Source organism: Fopius arisanus, unplaced genomic scaffold (assembly GCF_000806365.1).
Source record: "Fopius arisanus strain USDA-PBARC FA_bdor unplaced genomic scaffold, ASM80636v1 scaffold00060, whole genome shotgun sequence".
In the NCBI taxonomy this organism is placed as follows: Eukaryota; Metazoa; Arthropoda; class Insecta; order Hymenoptera; family Braconidae; genus Fopius; species Fopius arisanus.
The window spans coordinates 94,436-109,246 of record NW_011887799.1 but is presented as its reverse complement, the minus strand read 5'-3'; the positions used below and the strand labels follow the sequence as shown (position 1 = coordinate 109,246).

The following is a 14,811-nucleotide window of genomic DNA, read 5'->3' as shown; positions in this document are numbered from 1 at the left end:
TTTACTATTATCTCAATCATTAATTACGAAATTCCATATTGCATTCAAGTGATTCCTTTCCTTCCGAACGACAGCTTCCAAATCGTGGAATTTTTCGAATCTTCAATTTTGCTTGGTGATGGAATTCGGCAATCTGGAGATGATTATTCATTCGATAAAAATTTCACAAATTTCGAAAATACTACTTCATGAAATTTCACCCATTCAAGTGATTCCTCTGTGACACCAAATATTACAGACAAGTGCTAAATGCCCCGAATAATGTGCCCTTGGCTCCCTATTGTGGTCTCCTTCGATGACCTGAATATCGCCGTGTAGGTGGTCGGGTAGTTCCTCTATTTTTAGAAGAATGCCTTCGAGCGTACGCTACCTTAACACCGGCCTCAACGTCGTTCCTTACATCCAGGGATGTCTAAGATCATCCATTGTCCCACCTGCAATTTGATCCTTCCATTGATGTTTCTCTAAACGAATCTAGAGAAACCTATTGACAAGAAAATCATGTCAAATGGAGGCATATGTCTTCTAGTGGGGGAAGTCATTAACCTTTCTCTCCAGTATTCCGTGCCTTCAAAGAGTTCAGTGCCCCGGCGCAGGCGTATTACATTCTGACGTCACTGGAGTCCGCGTCACCGAAACACCCTATCCTGGTTGCACTTCCCTCGATGTGCATTTAGTTCAATCCCCAGCTTCAATTTTCGCTGTAAAGGATAACACTTCAGGTGCTTACTACTTGAAATTCCACCAATTTCTCATTATCATAAATAATTCGCGGAAAATCTCCAAAAGACACCAAAAAACTCCACTGCGCTCCTAAAAAAAATATTACCCGTGACGATGATGAAATTTAAACTCAATTTCACATTTTAATTTCAATTGAACTACACCTTTTTCTAACAGCATCAGATTAAGTTCGATAAATAATAATATGAATTGATGAAAGTCGTATTTATTTTTTGAATAATTCAATAGAAATAATTGATCCAACTTGTTTCTATCAGCCGATAAATGCAGTGCATTATTCTGAGGCTGGTAAAAACGTGGAATTTCATTGGCTGCAGTAGGGTAACCCTTTCAACATCACGAGGTAAAGGTAAAAATCGTGGAGTGCTAATGCAGGTAAGAAAATACCTGGAACGTGAACTGCATTATTGAGAGAGCTGCTGTTCAAGGTTCACTTTAACTATTGTTGGCTGCGCGTACACTTACCCTCTCTCCTTAAACTTTCAAAAGTACACCTCCGAATGTACATACTCAATCCCACCATTTCCACTATTCCGTACCGACTAAAAAAGTGTCGAACTATTTACGCAATTGGTGGTCATTGAATTTTCTTTCTCAATCCAAGCCCGAAATAACTCTAGGCGATAGCGTCCCGATATAAATATACTCGAGTCAAATATTATTCCTCGTGTCACCATATGACATGACAAGATATTAGCATGAAGATAATTAAATCATTCGGCAACAGAAAAAATGACGAGGACCAATGGAAAATCTTTTAACTATTTTGCGGTAATCCTTTCCTCTATGGGCGTTGTAATTTGTCCTTTTTAATGCTCACCCTGTGAATTTCTTCATTGAATATTTTTTTATGGTTGTGACATCAATGGAATTGTCGGAGAATTTGGAAATAACGAAATTGATGAATCAAATACGCGATGGGGGTGCGCAATCACAGTTGAAAAAGAATCAGACTACGCCAGTGAGATCGGAAGGGCTTCTTTGGAGCGAGGGAAGGAGGAATTAATCCAGTTTACTTTTTCAAGATTTAAAGGGCTTCTTATGCAACTCTATACCGGGTATTTGTGCTGTACTATTCTTCAGTACTGGGTACCTGTCCTCTGAAAATATGCATTGAACTCGCCCTATTTGTTCTATGAGACAATCAAATTCTATTTTAGTATTAATAATTGGAAAGAAATTAGAAAATAAATGTTATTATGACATATTTTTTGGGATTTTCCCAATATCTTAATTCGACGAGTTAATTAATTTGAATGACAGCGACAATAAAATAAATATTCAGTTTAAAAATATTCTTGGGTAAAAGATAAAAATAACAATATTCCCACTACGATAATTCTAGGATTGCTAGGTTATTTTAATTGATCGTCTCCATCTTCCAAACTGTATTTAGAAGAGAATGACTTTGCACAGTGGCATGATGCTGACGACTGTATCTTATAGTATTTCCTCGTTTCACAACATTTACAATAGTTATCCCTGAATCTTCGAAGAACTAGATAAAGAAGACAGACAAATTCCACTGGAAAATTAAAAATCCGAGGACTGTGGAAGCCAGCACGAGACAACAGAGACCGTAAACAAGATAAAAGAAGAAAAATAAAATAGGCAAGCCGTCTTATGTTTCTGTCTTATTTCATTGTACAATTACGGTATGAAATATGACATAAACTTAAGGTGGGTACCTATATAATCATCAACTTGAAGATTTAAATGACAGAGTGGATCCTGCAATCGTCACTTCAATTGTTAAACAACTATCTCAAACCTCTGTAAATTACAAATATACATACAATATATTAACAAAAAACCTAACTATGTACCTCCTGATTAATAAACTCATCTGTCAATCAATTCCGAATTAAATATATATACATATATTTCATTCCTACATGATAAATACCTACACTATATGTTTTGTAGATATTTCCATGCATCGACATGGCTATAATTATTAATAATTATATCCATAGGATATTGAGGAATTTCAAATGCTCTATTGTCCGGTTTACTATAATATTCAGTGATTTTGCAATTTTAAATGTATACGAATTGAGACATAGGAATTTTGACTATTTAATTCTGTTGAGGTAGCTTGTTCTCAGATAACATGAGATGGAGGTCATGAATTTACTCGTAACAGACAGAGAGAGGGGAAGAAGAACGAACCCGATGCTAGGCGCTAAGCCGAATCCCTCAAAGTGCGATGGAGCTTACTCAGCTAGCATTACCCCAGGTACAGCCTAAGGGGAACAACGGGTGTTTTCTTTTCCTTGGTAAGGGCTGGCCACTCGCATTCCATCCTTTATTAGATTCGATCGGCTCGTATCATGTCTATGTCTGTCTTCCACCAAAGAGACAGAAGAATCATTGACGTTTAATGACCTCGAGTCACATTTTCCAGAAATAGTTGCGGATTGATGCTAAGTTCGTTGAAATATCTATATCATTACTTGTATGGCTCACCCATCATATCGCACATCTCTTTATAAATACATTACATATATAACTTTTTTTGTATATATTTCACAAGCGTAAAACGAAAGGCAATTACACGTACCACTCAGCAACATTGAGATATCGTCTATTTAGATTATCTAGGATAATTAGGCCACTCTAATGCCAATATTTTCCTCTGTTTGACGTATAAGTGTCATGCATATGTACTCACGTTTTTAAGGATTCACTGCACGCTTGTCATTGCACACATTGGTGGTCAAAACCTTATGTTTCTCTGATGCTGTTATATAATAATGTTTTATGAGATTTTTGTAGTGAGGAATGTTATTCAGCTCGAGTGTACGAGTAATTATTTCATTGAATGTGATATTAAGATTGAGCGATTTCGTTTTAATTTGTCTCATCGCGCAATGTTCTGGTTTTGCAGTGAGAAAAAGAAAATTAATAACAATTTATAATTTTCACCCCAATTCGTCAAGGTAAATTCTATTAAATATTCTTTTGCGGTGGGTCTGCAAAAATTATGATTTGTCACGAAATAAATAGATTCAATCGAGTCGCGTTGAAATTTCAATCTGACAGCGAATGAACTGCTGGTGCTGAATTCAATAGTGATTAAATAAAATAAATAATTGCTTAAAAATATATACATGCCAGTTGCATATTCATTGTGCCCTTATTCTTTATGATACACGTGTCTTCAGTAGTCAAAACGGTGAGCCTATTGGACGCTTTAATACAACGGTGAAGCACTATTGGTCAATAGATTAAATGACCACGTGGGGTTGTAGTATATAACCAGGGGTGAAGTATGAAACTACCGACAGTTGTCTTGGGAACTCGTGAACGATATCAGTGGTGAGCATGTCAGTAAACGGGAATTTATACCTGTGCAGTGTGACAGACTAATCATATAATTATCCTAATTTTTCAAATTCAAATAAAAATAAAAAGATCCTGTCAACAAATCTTGAACACCTCCACATTAACGTAATGCATTGATTAAAATTTTCCCAGAAGTGATCAAACCTTAAGAAATTGACACTTTTTTAAATGATAAAGAAACAATCAGTAACAATTAAATAAATCCGATGAATTCTGAAAGAAATAAAAAATGTGAATCAATTCTGATGAGAAATCCATTGAAGGAAGAGAATTCAAAATTACCTCTCCCTTCTCTTCAGAACTGATTGCCAGTAATTTTGAAAGGCTGGTCCCACCAAATACATATGTATATCCTGTCATCAGAGGCATCGAGGACGCACTAGAGTACCAAGTAATTGCAAACCACCCTTGTACGTATGTAGAAATCGAATACGATGAATTTTCCATAAGTACAAAACTGTCCCAACTCTATAGTGCATCCAGATGTCCATTCCCTACGGTTCACCCATTGCACGATAAACGCTCAATGTTCACCACCGTGACACCAATCCCTTTGAATATCCAAGTTTTATATTTCTTCATAGCTATTGCCTCTACCATTCGGTATTTTTCTCTTGAGAAGCTAGCAGTAGGTTGTGTACAGCCCCGTTGAGAGTAGAACTTCATTATTTATCATACTGCAAACGTATGCCACAGTTCTACTGGCCTCATATCGTCAACGATTTATCATTATTATTCCTTTTTTTTAGAACAAAAGTGGAAATCCAAGGGATAGATGCAAATCTAGTGTCTGACTATTGATAACACACCTGTTATTGGACCCCAATGCAGCTGCTGGCCACTGCACAAGATTAGACATAAGACTCTTGTGCGTGTGACAGCGGCTATGATGGGGCTTCCGTTACGCTTCGGATTAAATAATATATCTAATGTACCTAGGGAAAGGTGATATACCAGCGAAGGCATTGGAACGAGGAAAAAGGGAGGAAATGTCAGAGGAAGACCCATAAAATCGTGCGATTCCTTGTCGTATCGTTTACGTGAATCGGATACGGAAGTCAATACTTCAATCAATGGTGACGAACAATGAATTCTTTCATATGAGGAGTTCGCAACTCATTGATATTCCGACTTTATAGAATTTTTAAATCAATAATGAAGGGATTGTGAGATCCCAAAGACATTATTTATTGATTTTTTAAGTGAAATGAAAATTCAACGGTAAAGCTTTCTTAGCTATATGATAATGAATAAAAGATTCATTAATAATTGGCCATGCGATCGAATTAGAATAAAATTCCAGTGAACATGGCGATTTCCTTTGGATATATTGGATTCAACGTACATAAGCACGAAATGATAGCATAGTATATGAATTGAGTTTTTTTTTTAGAATTAATAGCCCGATCGGTTTGAAAACATAAATCGTTCGATACGGCGCACCGATATATTCGTTAATGTCGGAGAGAAGATGTAGTCACTCTTTGGAAGTGATAAACAGTTACAAATATTGCGCAGAATAATAAACCGCATAGAAGGATATTATCGAAGAATGCTGATAAAAACTGAGACAACAAGTGGAAATGTTTCAGTTACCGAACAGTCACGGCAAGCTGCACAAGTCGAGGAAAGGACCGATACAGGTAAGAAGTCATAGAAATGCCTTTTATTATTAAAGCACTTGTACAAAACAATTATATAAAACATGATTGAGTGTCCGTGCATACGTTCAATTAAAATTCGAAATCATCAGGAGAGAAGGGGAATAGGAAATATATCTGCGAGGAAAAATAAAATGTGTGAGTTACTCTTTTCTTACCATAGGCCTTGAATTCTGTTCACGTTTCAATAGAAAAATATAATTGGTGATTTGGAATGTAACGTACATTTATTTTCTTTGATATGTCAATTTTTTTCATTTAAATCTCTCATAACAAATAAGAGATTACGGACCTGTTGATTCGTCAGTATTCATCTTCATAGCGAAACATTGTATAGGCTTGCAATCGTTGCCATCTCCAAGACAAAGGACAGTTTCACCGTCTTGCAGATCATGTCTAGCTATTACTTCGGGTGAAGAATACGTCATACCACACGTTTCGATATTGTTAGAGTCAGTTTTCATTCCCGTACCTAAAATATTCAATTACGGTTACTCATTGTAAATATCAATTGCATGTGTTGTTTTATTGATTGATAAAGGGAACACCTCTCCGGTTGGCTGAACGTTTCTGGCAAATAATGCTCCTCAAGAGCATCAATGCCCTTCCATCCATTGCATCAGATTCAACTCTTAAACTTTGTTTCAAATGGTAAATCGCACCGGTGGTATTTCCTTTCGCCTGGAGTAAAGAGCCGTACAAGTAATTTGTCAGTGGCTAGAAAGGAAAATTGGTTACGGTGAATTACTCTCAAGGTATGAATCATCGAAACCTTGCATTAATTTGCACGCGAGCCATAGACGTATGGATCGAAATTCGAAGAATCCGAAGGTTTTTCATAAAAAATAGACAATAGTCAACGAATGGTTTACCTCAACAGGATTTAGACGAATCGCTTCTTTCGTTATCTTGAGCGCCTCCTCAATGAGTCCGACCTTTTGCGCAATGGATGCTATACTGACCAACGGTACATCCTTAAATTGTTTCGGTACAGACTTGAGGGCTAATTGAAGACAGTCTAATGCATTCCGTGGCTTTCCAACCACTCGCCAATGTAAAGACGCTAATACAGAGAGTACCCAAGGCGCTGCAACTTTTGATTTGGTGGCAGTCAAAATTCTCTGCCCAATCTCGGCTATTTCGGCGTCCTTCACTAAATTAATTAGATGTCCTGAGAGACTAGAATCAGGTGAATGACTCCCCAGTGTCGCTTTCAGCAATGATTTGGAGATAAATTTTTGGTCGAATATCTCAGGAGATTGGCAGGTCGGTGGATACCAAGGTAATTTATGCTCCTTTCCTGCCTCTATGCCTATTAGTTCATTAAGAAATATTTGAATTGCATATCCTTTACTTTCTGGTGATAAATAGACTGGTACATATTGCGTTGTATCACTTAGAATGAGTTCTTGCTTATCACAATCACCCGAATTTGGCCAATTTTTACCCTCAAAATCGCCTTTACTTTTTTTTATTTCAAATTGATGGTACTTTGGCTTATTAGTTGGTTCCATGAATAAAGACAAATATTCTGGGCTCTTCTCGTTACTAGTATCTCTTATTTTATCTGCACGATCAGTCTTTGGATGTATAACTTTTGTACTCGTCATTCGATCATTCATCTTTTCAACTTGATTCTCGACATTTTTAAGTTGCTGCAGACTAACACCAATGTCAATCTGAAAATTGTGAGAGAATATATGATTGTCACCGACAGTTTGACAGGATAGTGTTGCTTCATCATCCTCTCGATGAGTACAAACTTGTCCTCGTGATGACAAAGTTGGTCCTAAACGTTGGCCACGGAGAGCAAGAAATGGTGATCTTGTTCTCTCACATAATATTTTCTCCTCGAGCTTAAGCCATTCAGCGTAGTCATTCTGCTGAGCATGAAGTTCTTCTACAATGTCATCAAGTTTCTTATGCAAAGCTCCCAATGATTTCTCTAAGCTCTGGCAGCACAAGATAACGAATTTAGCTTGTTTCGCCTGTTCCATACTAGGCGTTAACTTCAAAGAGTTATCATAACAAGCAATTGATCGATTGTAATCACCCAAAATAGCATAAACATGACCAAGAGCTAAATGCTGATGACTCTGTGTCGGAGCATAATCTATTGCTGCATGAAGAACAATAGCAGCCTCGGCTGAATGTTTTGCCGCATGGAGAATTCCTCCGGCAGTCAGCAGAGGAATATCCCGGAATTCTCTTGGGGCTGTGACAATTGATCGTCGAGCGCATTCCAATGCATTGTAAGCATCTCCCCTCACTCTCCAATATATCGCAGCGAGATTGAGATGTAGCCAGGACGTACTGTTTTTCAGCAATCCATGGGCCACCTGATGCCCAAATTTATTCAAATCCGTACCCTCTGGCAGGTATTTAATCAATCCTTTCTCCTGATGCTGCGACAAGTTCTTCCTATTCCTCATAGCATTTAAATGATCAAATGTGTACATACTGAAATCAAGCGGGAAAGTTTTCTTGCAGTCCGGTACTCTCTTTTTCTGTTCATTTGGAATTCCATGAAGCAAATAGTCTTTGTGAGTTACACCTTTCCTGTAGCTTCCATCTGTTGCAACACTAGCGTAAAAATCAAAATCTTCTAGCAACTTTCTGCTCGATATGCAATCTGGATTTGAGGCTTGTAACCAGGACTCGAGGTCTCCTATCGAGTTTAAGACAGCCATCTGACTATCTAAGAGTACCTTTCTTGTTAATATCTTTTTGTGCAGTACTTCCACTGCATCCATTCGACTTTCCTGTTCCAAAAATGCTGGAAGGTCATAGGGACGTTTCATACTGTACACAGATTCGAGCTGAAAACAAATACATTTCATGTTCTTCTATTCATCTTTATCGATTAATTTTTCAATGAAGATTCTTACTTGCGGCTGTACCCTCCCATTCTCAGTGACCACCCAGTGGGTGGTAGCTGATATACCCAAGATTGCCTCAAAAAACATGAGGAATATCCGGTAGGATGGTAATTTCGCCATGTTATCAGTTTCTCTTATGTCTGTTGCACTTTTATATGAACCTTCAATTATCACGGATTGGAGGTGAATGTCTATTCATCTCGCAGTTTCTTCATTCATTCTTGTCACTAAATATTTCATCGAATACTTGACATTTTGTACAGTAAGCAGTTCTATTGCTAACATTCGATCGACTCTTTAATGAATTATTCGAGGTTATTCACTGGTTTAACGAGAGACCTGCATATGGCGGTGTAGAGTGAAATACTGTCGCGTTATATTACTATCGTACTGGACAAATTTAAGTTTTGGTTTTAAAAGGTGGGAGCCAAGGATACGAGTTCGAATTTTAGAAAGAGGGGGTAATGATGAGGGCTATAATATCGTCAGTACGGTCATACGTACTAAATATGCGTCGGTCATTTACTCTAATGTTAAAGAAATACAGCTGAGAGAGAAGTTTCAGGTGGAATCCTGGTCTTTGGGGGCTCTGGAGGCATTGCGCATGTTGGCTGCCAAAGCGGGTTCTACTCCATTGGTTGGCGATGTCCCCTTCTCCTAGTGGATAGGGGCAAGTGTCATGGCTTCTCCGAAGAATTACACCCAAGTACACGCCATCTGTTCAATACCACGAGGAACTCGAAATCACAACATTTCTTCTTTGTTCACTGGTAATTTTTGAGCGGCAAAAACAAATCGCCGTTCTGAACACGGCATGACGAATCGGTATCCGAAGCCGGAAATTGCCAATACAAGAGCTATTCATTTTTTTCTTGTGAAAGCCGATTGGGAATTACTTTATGAACGCAATTTGCTGGTTAACTCGATAGCTCAATCAGAGGATATACCTGGGTAGACGTCCGGACCGGAGAGTTAACGTGAACTCAGGACTGTTAGTCCTTATAGTCCCGCCCCAGGGGTTGGTGTCATGATAAAGGTGGAGTCCAAAAAAAATTGAAGAATTTTTGCATTTATTGCAAGGGTTTCCTCTCTCACGTCAGAAAGTCAAGTTATTCGTATTAAATTCCTGGATTAAGTATTATCTTTCCGAGTAATCATTTTTTTCCAACTGTTTATCTATTGGCGTAGATTTCTCATTCCATTTGGACATGAGTGTTTTGGCAGGGATTTCCACTCCATTTTCGTTTTATTTTCCTGTTTGTCCTAGCAATGAGTCACTCGCAAAATATTTTTTCTGCAACTTTCAAAAACAAGTGCGCACAAAATTTCATAACATGACGCAAGAACAAGGAAACGTTCTATTTTCCTTCATTTGTTATCGAAAATGCGATATTTCAAGAATTTTGATAATAATCGTTTCTTTACGGATAGACCTTCGAAATTGGTTTTATCATTTGTTGAGTGTTTCTACAGCGCAGGTCGGTTACTTGGCAAATACCCCAGAGTTGTGGTCGTTGAGCATCAGTACTCGGTGAAACAACAAGGTGGCAAGTTCAGTTGTATTATATTGAAAGAATATTCATACCAAAGCGCTAATTGATTCTAACAACGACCATGAGTCTCACGAAACAGAATTTTAGCTCTGAATGCGAGGATGGAATTAACAAACAAATAAATATGGAATTATATGCGAGTTACGTGTACCTGTCTATGGTAAGTCGTTATGTTATCGATTTAATATTTATATGCTTGCAATCATTGCGTCAGATTGCTTTTGGAATTTAATTGAATTCTCTTTTTTTCAGTCGTATTATTTCGATAGGAGCGATGTTGCTTTACCAGGAATGCATCATTACTTCAAGAAAGCTTCAGATGAAGAACGTGAACATGCCATGAAATTCATGACATATCAAAATAAAAGGGGAGGATTAATTGTATTGACGGCTATCAATGAACCAATCCGACAAAACTGGGGGTCTGCGAAAGACGCTATGAATGAAGCATTAAAACTTGAGAAAGCTGTAAATGCGGTATGTAAATCATAAAATTAGTATTTCTCATTTTTCGTTTCGTCAATCGTTTATATGCTCAGATTTCGTAATAGTTATTACATCCGCGCGGCTTATACGCAGTTCATTATGACAGGTAATGTCGTCTGTTAAGAAAACGTCGTTTGCATCGATTTTATTATTTCAATTTTTCTATATAATGTTTATACCGATAATGCTCTGATTAATAGTTCCCAGATCATCACTTTTCGATCAATCATTATTTCGGTCATTTTTTAGTAGATTCGTACCAAGGATTTTCCCCGGTTCATTATTTCAATTGATAAGCAGAAAACTTCATTTTGAAATTTTTTTCTATTCGTTCGTAATTTTATGTGCGAACACATTTTACGATATCGAAGAGAATGGTGATGCGGTGGGGGTGTAACTCAGTGGTAGAGTGTCCGCTTCGCATGCGGAAAGTCCTGGGTTCAAATCCCAGCTCCTCCAATTTTTTTTCGCATTCATTGATTGTGATCTTGACGATTTTTTGGTGTTAATAAATTTTGATAACATATTCATTCGGTTTCCTCCGAAAACTGATGCCTGTATTGAATAATTAAGCTACAGCTCAATGCATTTGCCCCGAATTTCGAGCGTATGAAATAAGCATCAACAATGGAAATACCCGCCGCAGTTAATGACAATAAGCTATATTCCCAATGTCGCAATGAGAAAATTAGCGATGTTTATTTTTTCCTTCACACAAATATTGTTGGCACGTTCTGCCATGAGAGATCCGTGACCTCCCTTTTTTTCTTTCATTGTTCAGGGTTTTATAACATTATTTTTGATTGATTTTTGCAATGCTTGTTTATAGCTTGTATATAGCTTTACTCTTAATATCTGTGAGCTTCTCTTGCAGTTTATCTTAGTAGTGTGCCTATGTAGATGTCAATTTCTTCGTATTGCTTCGTGATGGGTTTCATCGTCTTCCATTTTGTACAACATAATGTACAGTAATAAACTTTAATCGGTAAATGCCTAGTTTAGGTCCACCACGCCATTCTTTTATCCAGAATGAATTATATTAATGATAGGAGATATTACGGTTAATACACCGCTCTCTGCGTTACCCAGGGCCACGAAGAAGACGTGGCAGCGGGTTGGCCTCAAAGACACCACATGTTAACACCAGAGTTTACCTCAAGACTGTTGTTCAATGTACTTATCTCCTTGTTTCAACCTCACTTCTCACTTTATTTTTCGTTCACTGAGAGAATAAGAATGAGGTTCCCATCAGACAAATGAGAATTTCAACGATTATTGCTTTAGGGAAACCTGAACCATGTTTACCCTTTTATCAATCAATCAATATTTTACGAAATTCAGAGCCTTATTATTAGTCTTATCAGCTTGATTTTAAATCCTTAAGTATTCCACGAAATTGCTGATATGAAAGCAATTATTTGTATGAAAATTTTTATTTTCAGTCTCTTCTTGAGTTGCATGCACTTGGTGGAACTCACAACGATCCAAATTTTTTGGATTTCTTGGAGACTGAATTCTTGCAGGAGCAAGTCGATGCAATCAAAGAAATTGCAGATCATGTAACTAATCTTGAAAGAGTTGGAGAAGGACTCGGAGTTTATATGTTCGACAAGAATTTCGAAAAGAGCAGTTAAATACACTTTTCTATCACGTAATTACAAGCACAAATGAGATGTATGTATCTGGCAATCATAATCAGAATGTGTTATCACAGTGACAGATGGAATGAGAATATTTTCCTCTCGTATTAATCTTATAATATAGTAATGAAGTGGTAAATGTGGTAAGTCAGTCAACCACATTCTGTTGGAGATTGAATTATCTGGATAATCAGTTATTTTAGAAGTATATGTGATAAAAAATCCACAAGTCATTTTGAAGGTGGTCTGATATTGTCTTTTTATGATCGATGCACAAGTGATAAATACCTCAGAAGTGACTGATTACTATTTACGACTTCGGTACTCATTAAATTTTAGGAAATTCTCGGACGTCAATTAGAACTCTCGATTATTGGCGCTGAATTTAAAGCCACTTTAATTTATGTTTAAAAGGTGCTGAAGTATATAACGTGATATTTTCTTAATTGATATTGGTATCGAAAAGTAAAAAAGGTATTAATGGGAATGCTTACAAAAATGTCAAAGGCTTACGAAATGAAATAAAAACGTTCTTTTAAATTAATGTAAACTTAAAACCGATTAATTAAGGTTGAAAACAAATGAAAAAGCCCTCATCCGTTCACTCACAAACACGTAAAATAATCTGTAACCTCAAGATGATAAAAGTTCCATCAAAAATATTTTCCCCTCAAATTCATTACCGTACGGTCTCAAGATATTTATATCCTTCCATCAACTCTATTATGCCAGTAAAAAGAATGCAGAAAAAGTGTTGGATATCTCGGACAACATCGAGACAATATGAAATGCATGTGAGATGGTTTTATTCAGAAAATTGCCGAAGACTATATGAAACCCCGTTTTGTTCCAAATCTCAAATTCATGGTCAAGGAAAAGATAAAACTCCAGTAAAACGAATTCAGTACCAATTTCATCCTGAAACTGAAGCGGCCTTGAACCAACAACTTAATGTGGAACTCAAAGCTTCTTATTATTATTTGTCAATGGTATGATAGATCGGTGTAGTGTAATCATTTAAAATATTCTAAATTAAAATTGACAACCTCGTTGTTCAACGAAATTCTCAATGATATCTGAGGAAATTCATATCAATGTCAATATCAATTCCATTTGACCCTCCATTTCTCATTATATTATATTCGCAGATGCACAGATATTTAATTTGTTATTTAATTTGTTATTGAATTTCTAAGGCATTATACTTTGGTCAAGTCAATGTTGCTCTACCAGGCTGTGAATCCTATTTTATGCATATGCACCAGGAAGAATATGGACATGCAGTGAAATTATTAAATTACACAAAAACTCGTGGAGGACGTATCAGTCTATGTGTGATCAATCCACCTGACGAACAGAATTGGCTAAATCCCCTGCATGCATTCCAAGTAAAAATGTATAAAGTAACAATCACCAAACCACTGACCTGTTGTCATTACTGCAGACAGCACTCGACCTGGAGATATCAGTTGCAGACGATCTCATTGCTGTCCACGGTATCGCTGAAAAACACTGCGACATAAGTGTGACTGATTTTATTATCACCAATTTTATTGACGACCAAATGAAGAGTATCAGCGAAATTGCGAGATTCGTGACAATCCTCTCTGGCATTGGCAATGAAGCCCTTGGTCAATTCATTTTCGACAGAGATTTGTTGAAACATTACGTTCCCCAAGATTTCAATGTCTTACGAAAAACATGATATCGCGCCAACAATTATAAAGAATATTCATAAAATCATACTTTCGTTAAATCTCTGCTATCATTGTTGACACACATGGCTGTAACTTTATCTGAAATTAGCAGGCGAGCTTTGTGCAATATGTGCAGTACAGCAGTCTTCGATAATGACGTGAAATGGATGAAATCTACTATTCAATTACATATTGTCGGTGTTAAGAGCAGACCTTTGTCATTAAGCCTCGGTAAAATGATGTTTCTATTTACATTGGTGTAGTAATTTAACGGATAATACCGGAGATAATACACGAGGAGGTGTTGTGGCGTTTATGCAAAGGCTTTACCGCGAAATTTACAGCGGTGGCGCATGAACTAATTCACAGAACACTTCGTGTGAATCAAACTGACAACCAAAGAGGATTGACCAAAGTAGAGGTTCAGTTCTGGGGGTTTGAGTGACCCCAGCGGCATCGTAGTAGCCGACCCCATAAGAGGGAGGGCGCCACACGCAACGCTGGGGTATCTCCTCGTTAGCCGACTCAGCGACTTTTCAGTAATATCCCTCCAGCTTCCCTTTTGATAACTCTGAGCTCTTCGATGCCTCAGATTCCACTGACTGCAATTTGTGACGAGCTGATTTCAAAGCCTCCGACTGCTGATTATTTCTGTTTCAACAAATTAACAGTTATTAAAAATATCTTCACAAATTTGTCAGTGATGTTTACTTGATTTACTTCAATAATAATTTAATATCGTACTTACCGTTTTGGGCGGAGATATAAAAAACGACGTAAATTTAAGGCCCGGATGGATTATC

The 14,811-nt window shown here is 37.2% G+C and overlaps 3 protein-coding genes and 1 non-coding gene across 4 annotated transcripts; 3 read left to right on the top strand and 1 right to left on the bottom strand.

Moving 5' to 3' along the window:
- Nucleotides 1–5,743: 5,743 nt before the first annotated feature.
- On the bottom strand, nucleotides 5,744–9,667 carry LOC105268705 (tetratricopeptide repeat protein 17). The gene is made up of 4 exons (XM_011308480.1): nucleotides 8,642–9,667; nucleotides 6,626–8,572; nucleotides 6,302–6,470; nucleotides 5,744–6,225 (listed from the first exon to the last, which is right to left on the bottom strand). The coding sequence occupies exons 1-4, from the start codon at nucleotides 8,750–8,752 to the stop codon at nucleotides 6,038–6,040; spliced, it is 2,415 nt and encodes an 804-aa protein (XP_011306782.1). The 5' UTR covers nucleotides 8,753–9,667; the 3' UTR covers nucleotides 5,744–6,037.
- A 427-nt stretch (nucleotides 9,668–10,094) lies between these two features.
- LOC105268706 (soma ferritin) lies at nucleotides 10,095–12,855 on the top strand. The gene is made up of 3 exons (XM_011308481.1): nucleotides 10,095–10,345; nucleotides 10,438–10,662; nucleotides 12,114–12,855. The coding sequence occupies exons 1-3, from the start codon at nucleotides 10,247–10,249 to the stop codon at nucleotides 12,303–12,305; spliced, it is 516 nt and encodes a 171-aa protein (XP_011306783.1). The 5' UTR covers nucleotides 10,095–10,246; the 3' UTR covers nucleotides 12,306–12,855.
- On the top strand, nucleotides 11,059–11,130 carry TRNAA-CGC (transfer RNA alanine (anticodon CGC)). Its single transcript has one exon. It is a non-coding gene; the product is annotated as a tRNA-Ala (tRNA).
- Nucleotides 12,856–12,956: 101 nt separating the features above from the next.
- LOC105268707 (soma ferritin) lies at nucleotides 12,957–14,047 on the top strand. Its single transcript, XM_011308482.1, has 3 exons — nucleotides 12,957–13,300; nucleotides 13,508–13,699; nucleotides 13,756–14,047. The coding sequence occupies exons 1-3, from the start codon at nucleotides 13,037–13,039 to the stop codon at nucleotides 14,014–14,016; spliced, it is 717 nt and encodes a 238-aa protein (XP_011306784.1). The 5' UTR covers nucleotides 12,957–13,036; the 3' UTR covers nucleotides 14,017–14,047.
- The last annotated feature ends 764 nt before the right edge of the window (nucleotides 14,048–14,811 follow it).

Coding starts and splice junctions, on each gene's coding strand:
- LOC105268705 (XM_011308480.1), bottom strand. CDS start 8,752: ATGGCGAAATTACCATCCTACCGGATATTCCTCATGTTTTTTGAGGCA. Junction 8,573..8,641: donor ATGGGAGGGTACAGCCGCAA/GTAAGAATCTTC, acceptor ATTTGTTTTCAG/CTCGAATCTGTGTACAGTAT. Junction 6,226..6,301: donor ACGTTCAGCCAACCGGAGAG/GTGTTCCCTTTA, acceptor TGAATATTTTAG/GTACGGGAATGAAAACTGAC.
- LOC105268706 (XM_011308481.1), top strand. CDS start 10,247: ATGAGTCTCACGAAACAGAATTTTAGCTCTGAATGCGAGGATGGAATT. Junction 10,346..10,437: donor GTTACGTGTACCTGTCTATG/GTAAGTCGTTAT, acceptor TCTTTTTTTCAG/TCGTATTATTTCGATAGGAG. Junction 10,663..12,113: donor TTGAGAAAGCTGTAAATGCG/GTATGTAAATCA, acceptor TTTTATTTTCAG/TCTCTTCTTGAGTTGCATGC.
- LOC105268707 (XM_011308482.1), top strand. CDS start 13,037: ATGCCAGTAAAAAGAATGCAGAAAAAGTGTTGGATATCTCGGACAACA. Junction 13,301..13,507: donor CTTATTATTATTTGTCAATG/GTATGATAGATC, acceptor TGAATTTCTAAG/GCATTATACTTTGGTCAAGT. Junction 13,700..13,755: donor ATCCCCTGCATGCATTCCAA/GTAAAAATGTAT, acceptor TCATTACTGCAG/ACAGCACTCGACCTGGAGAT.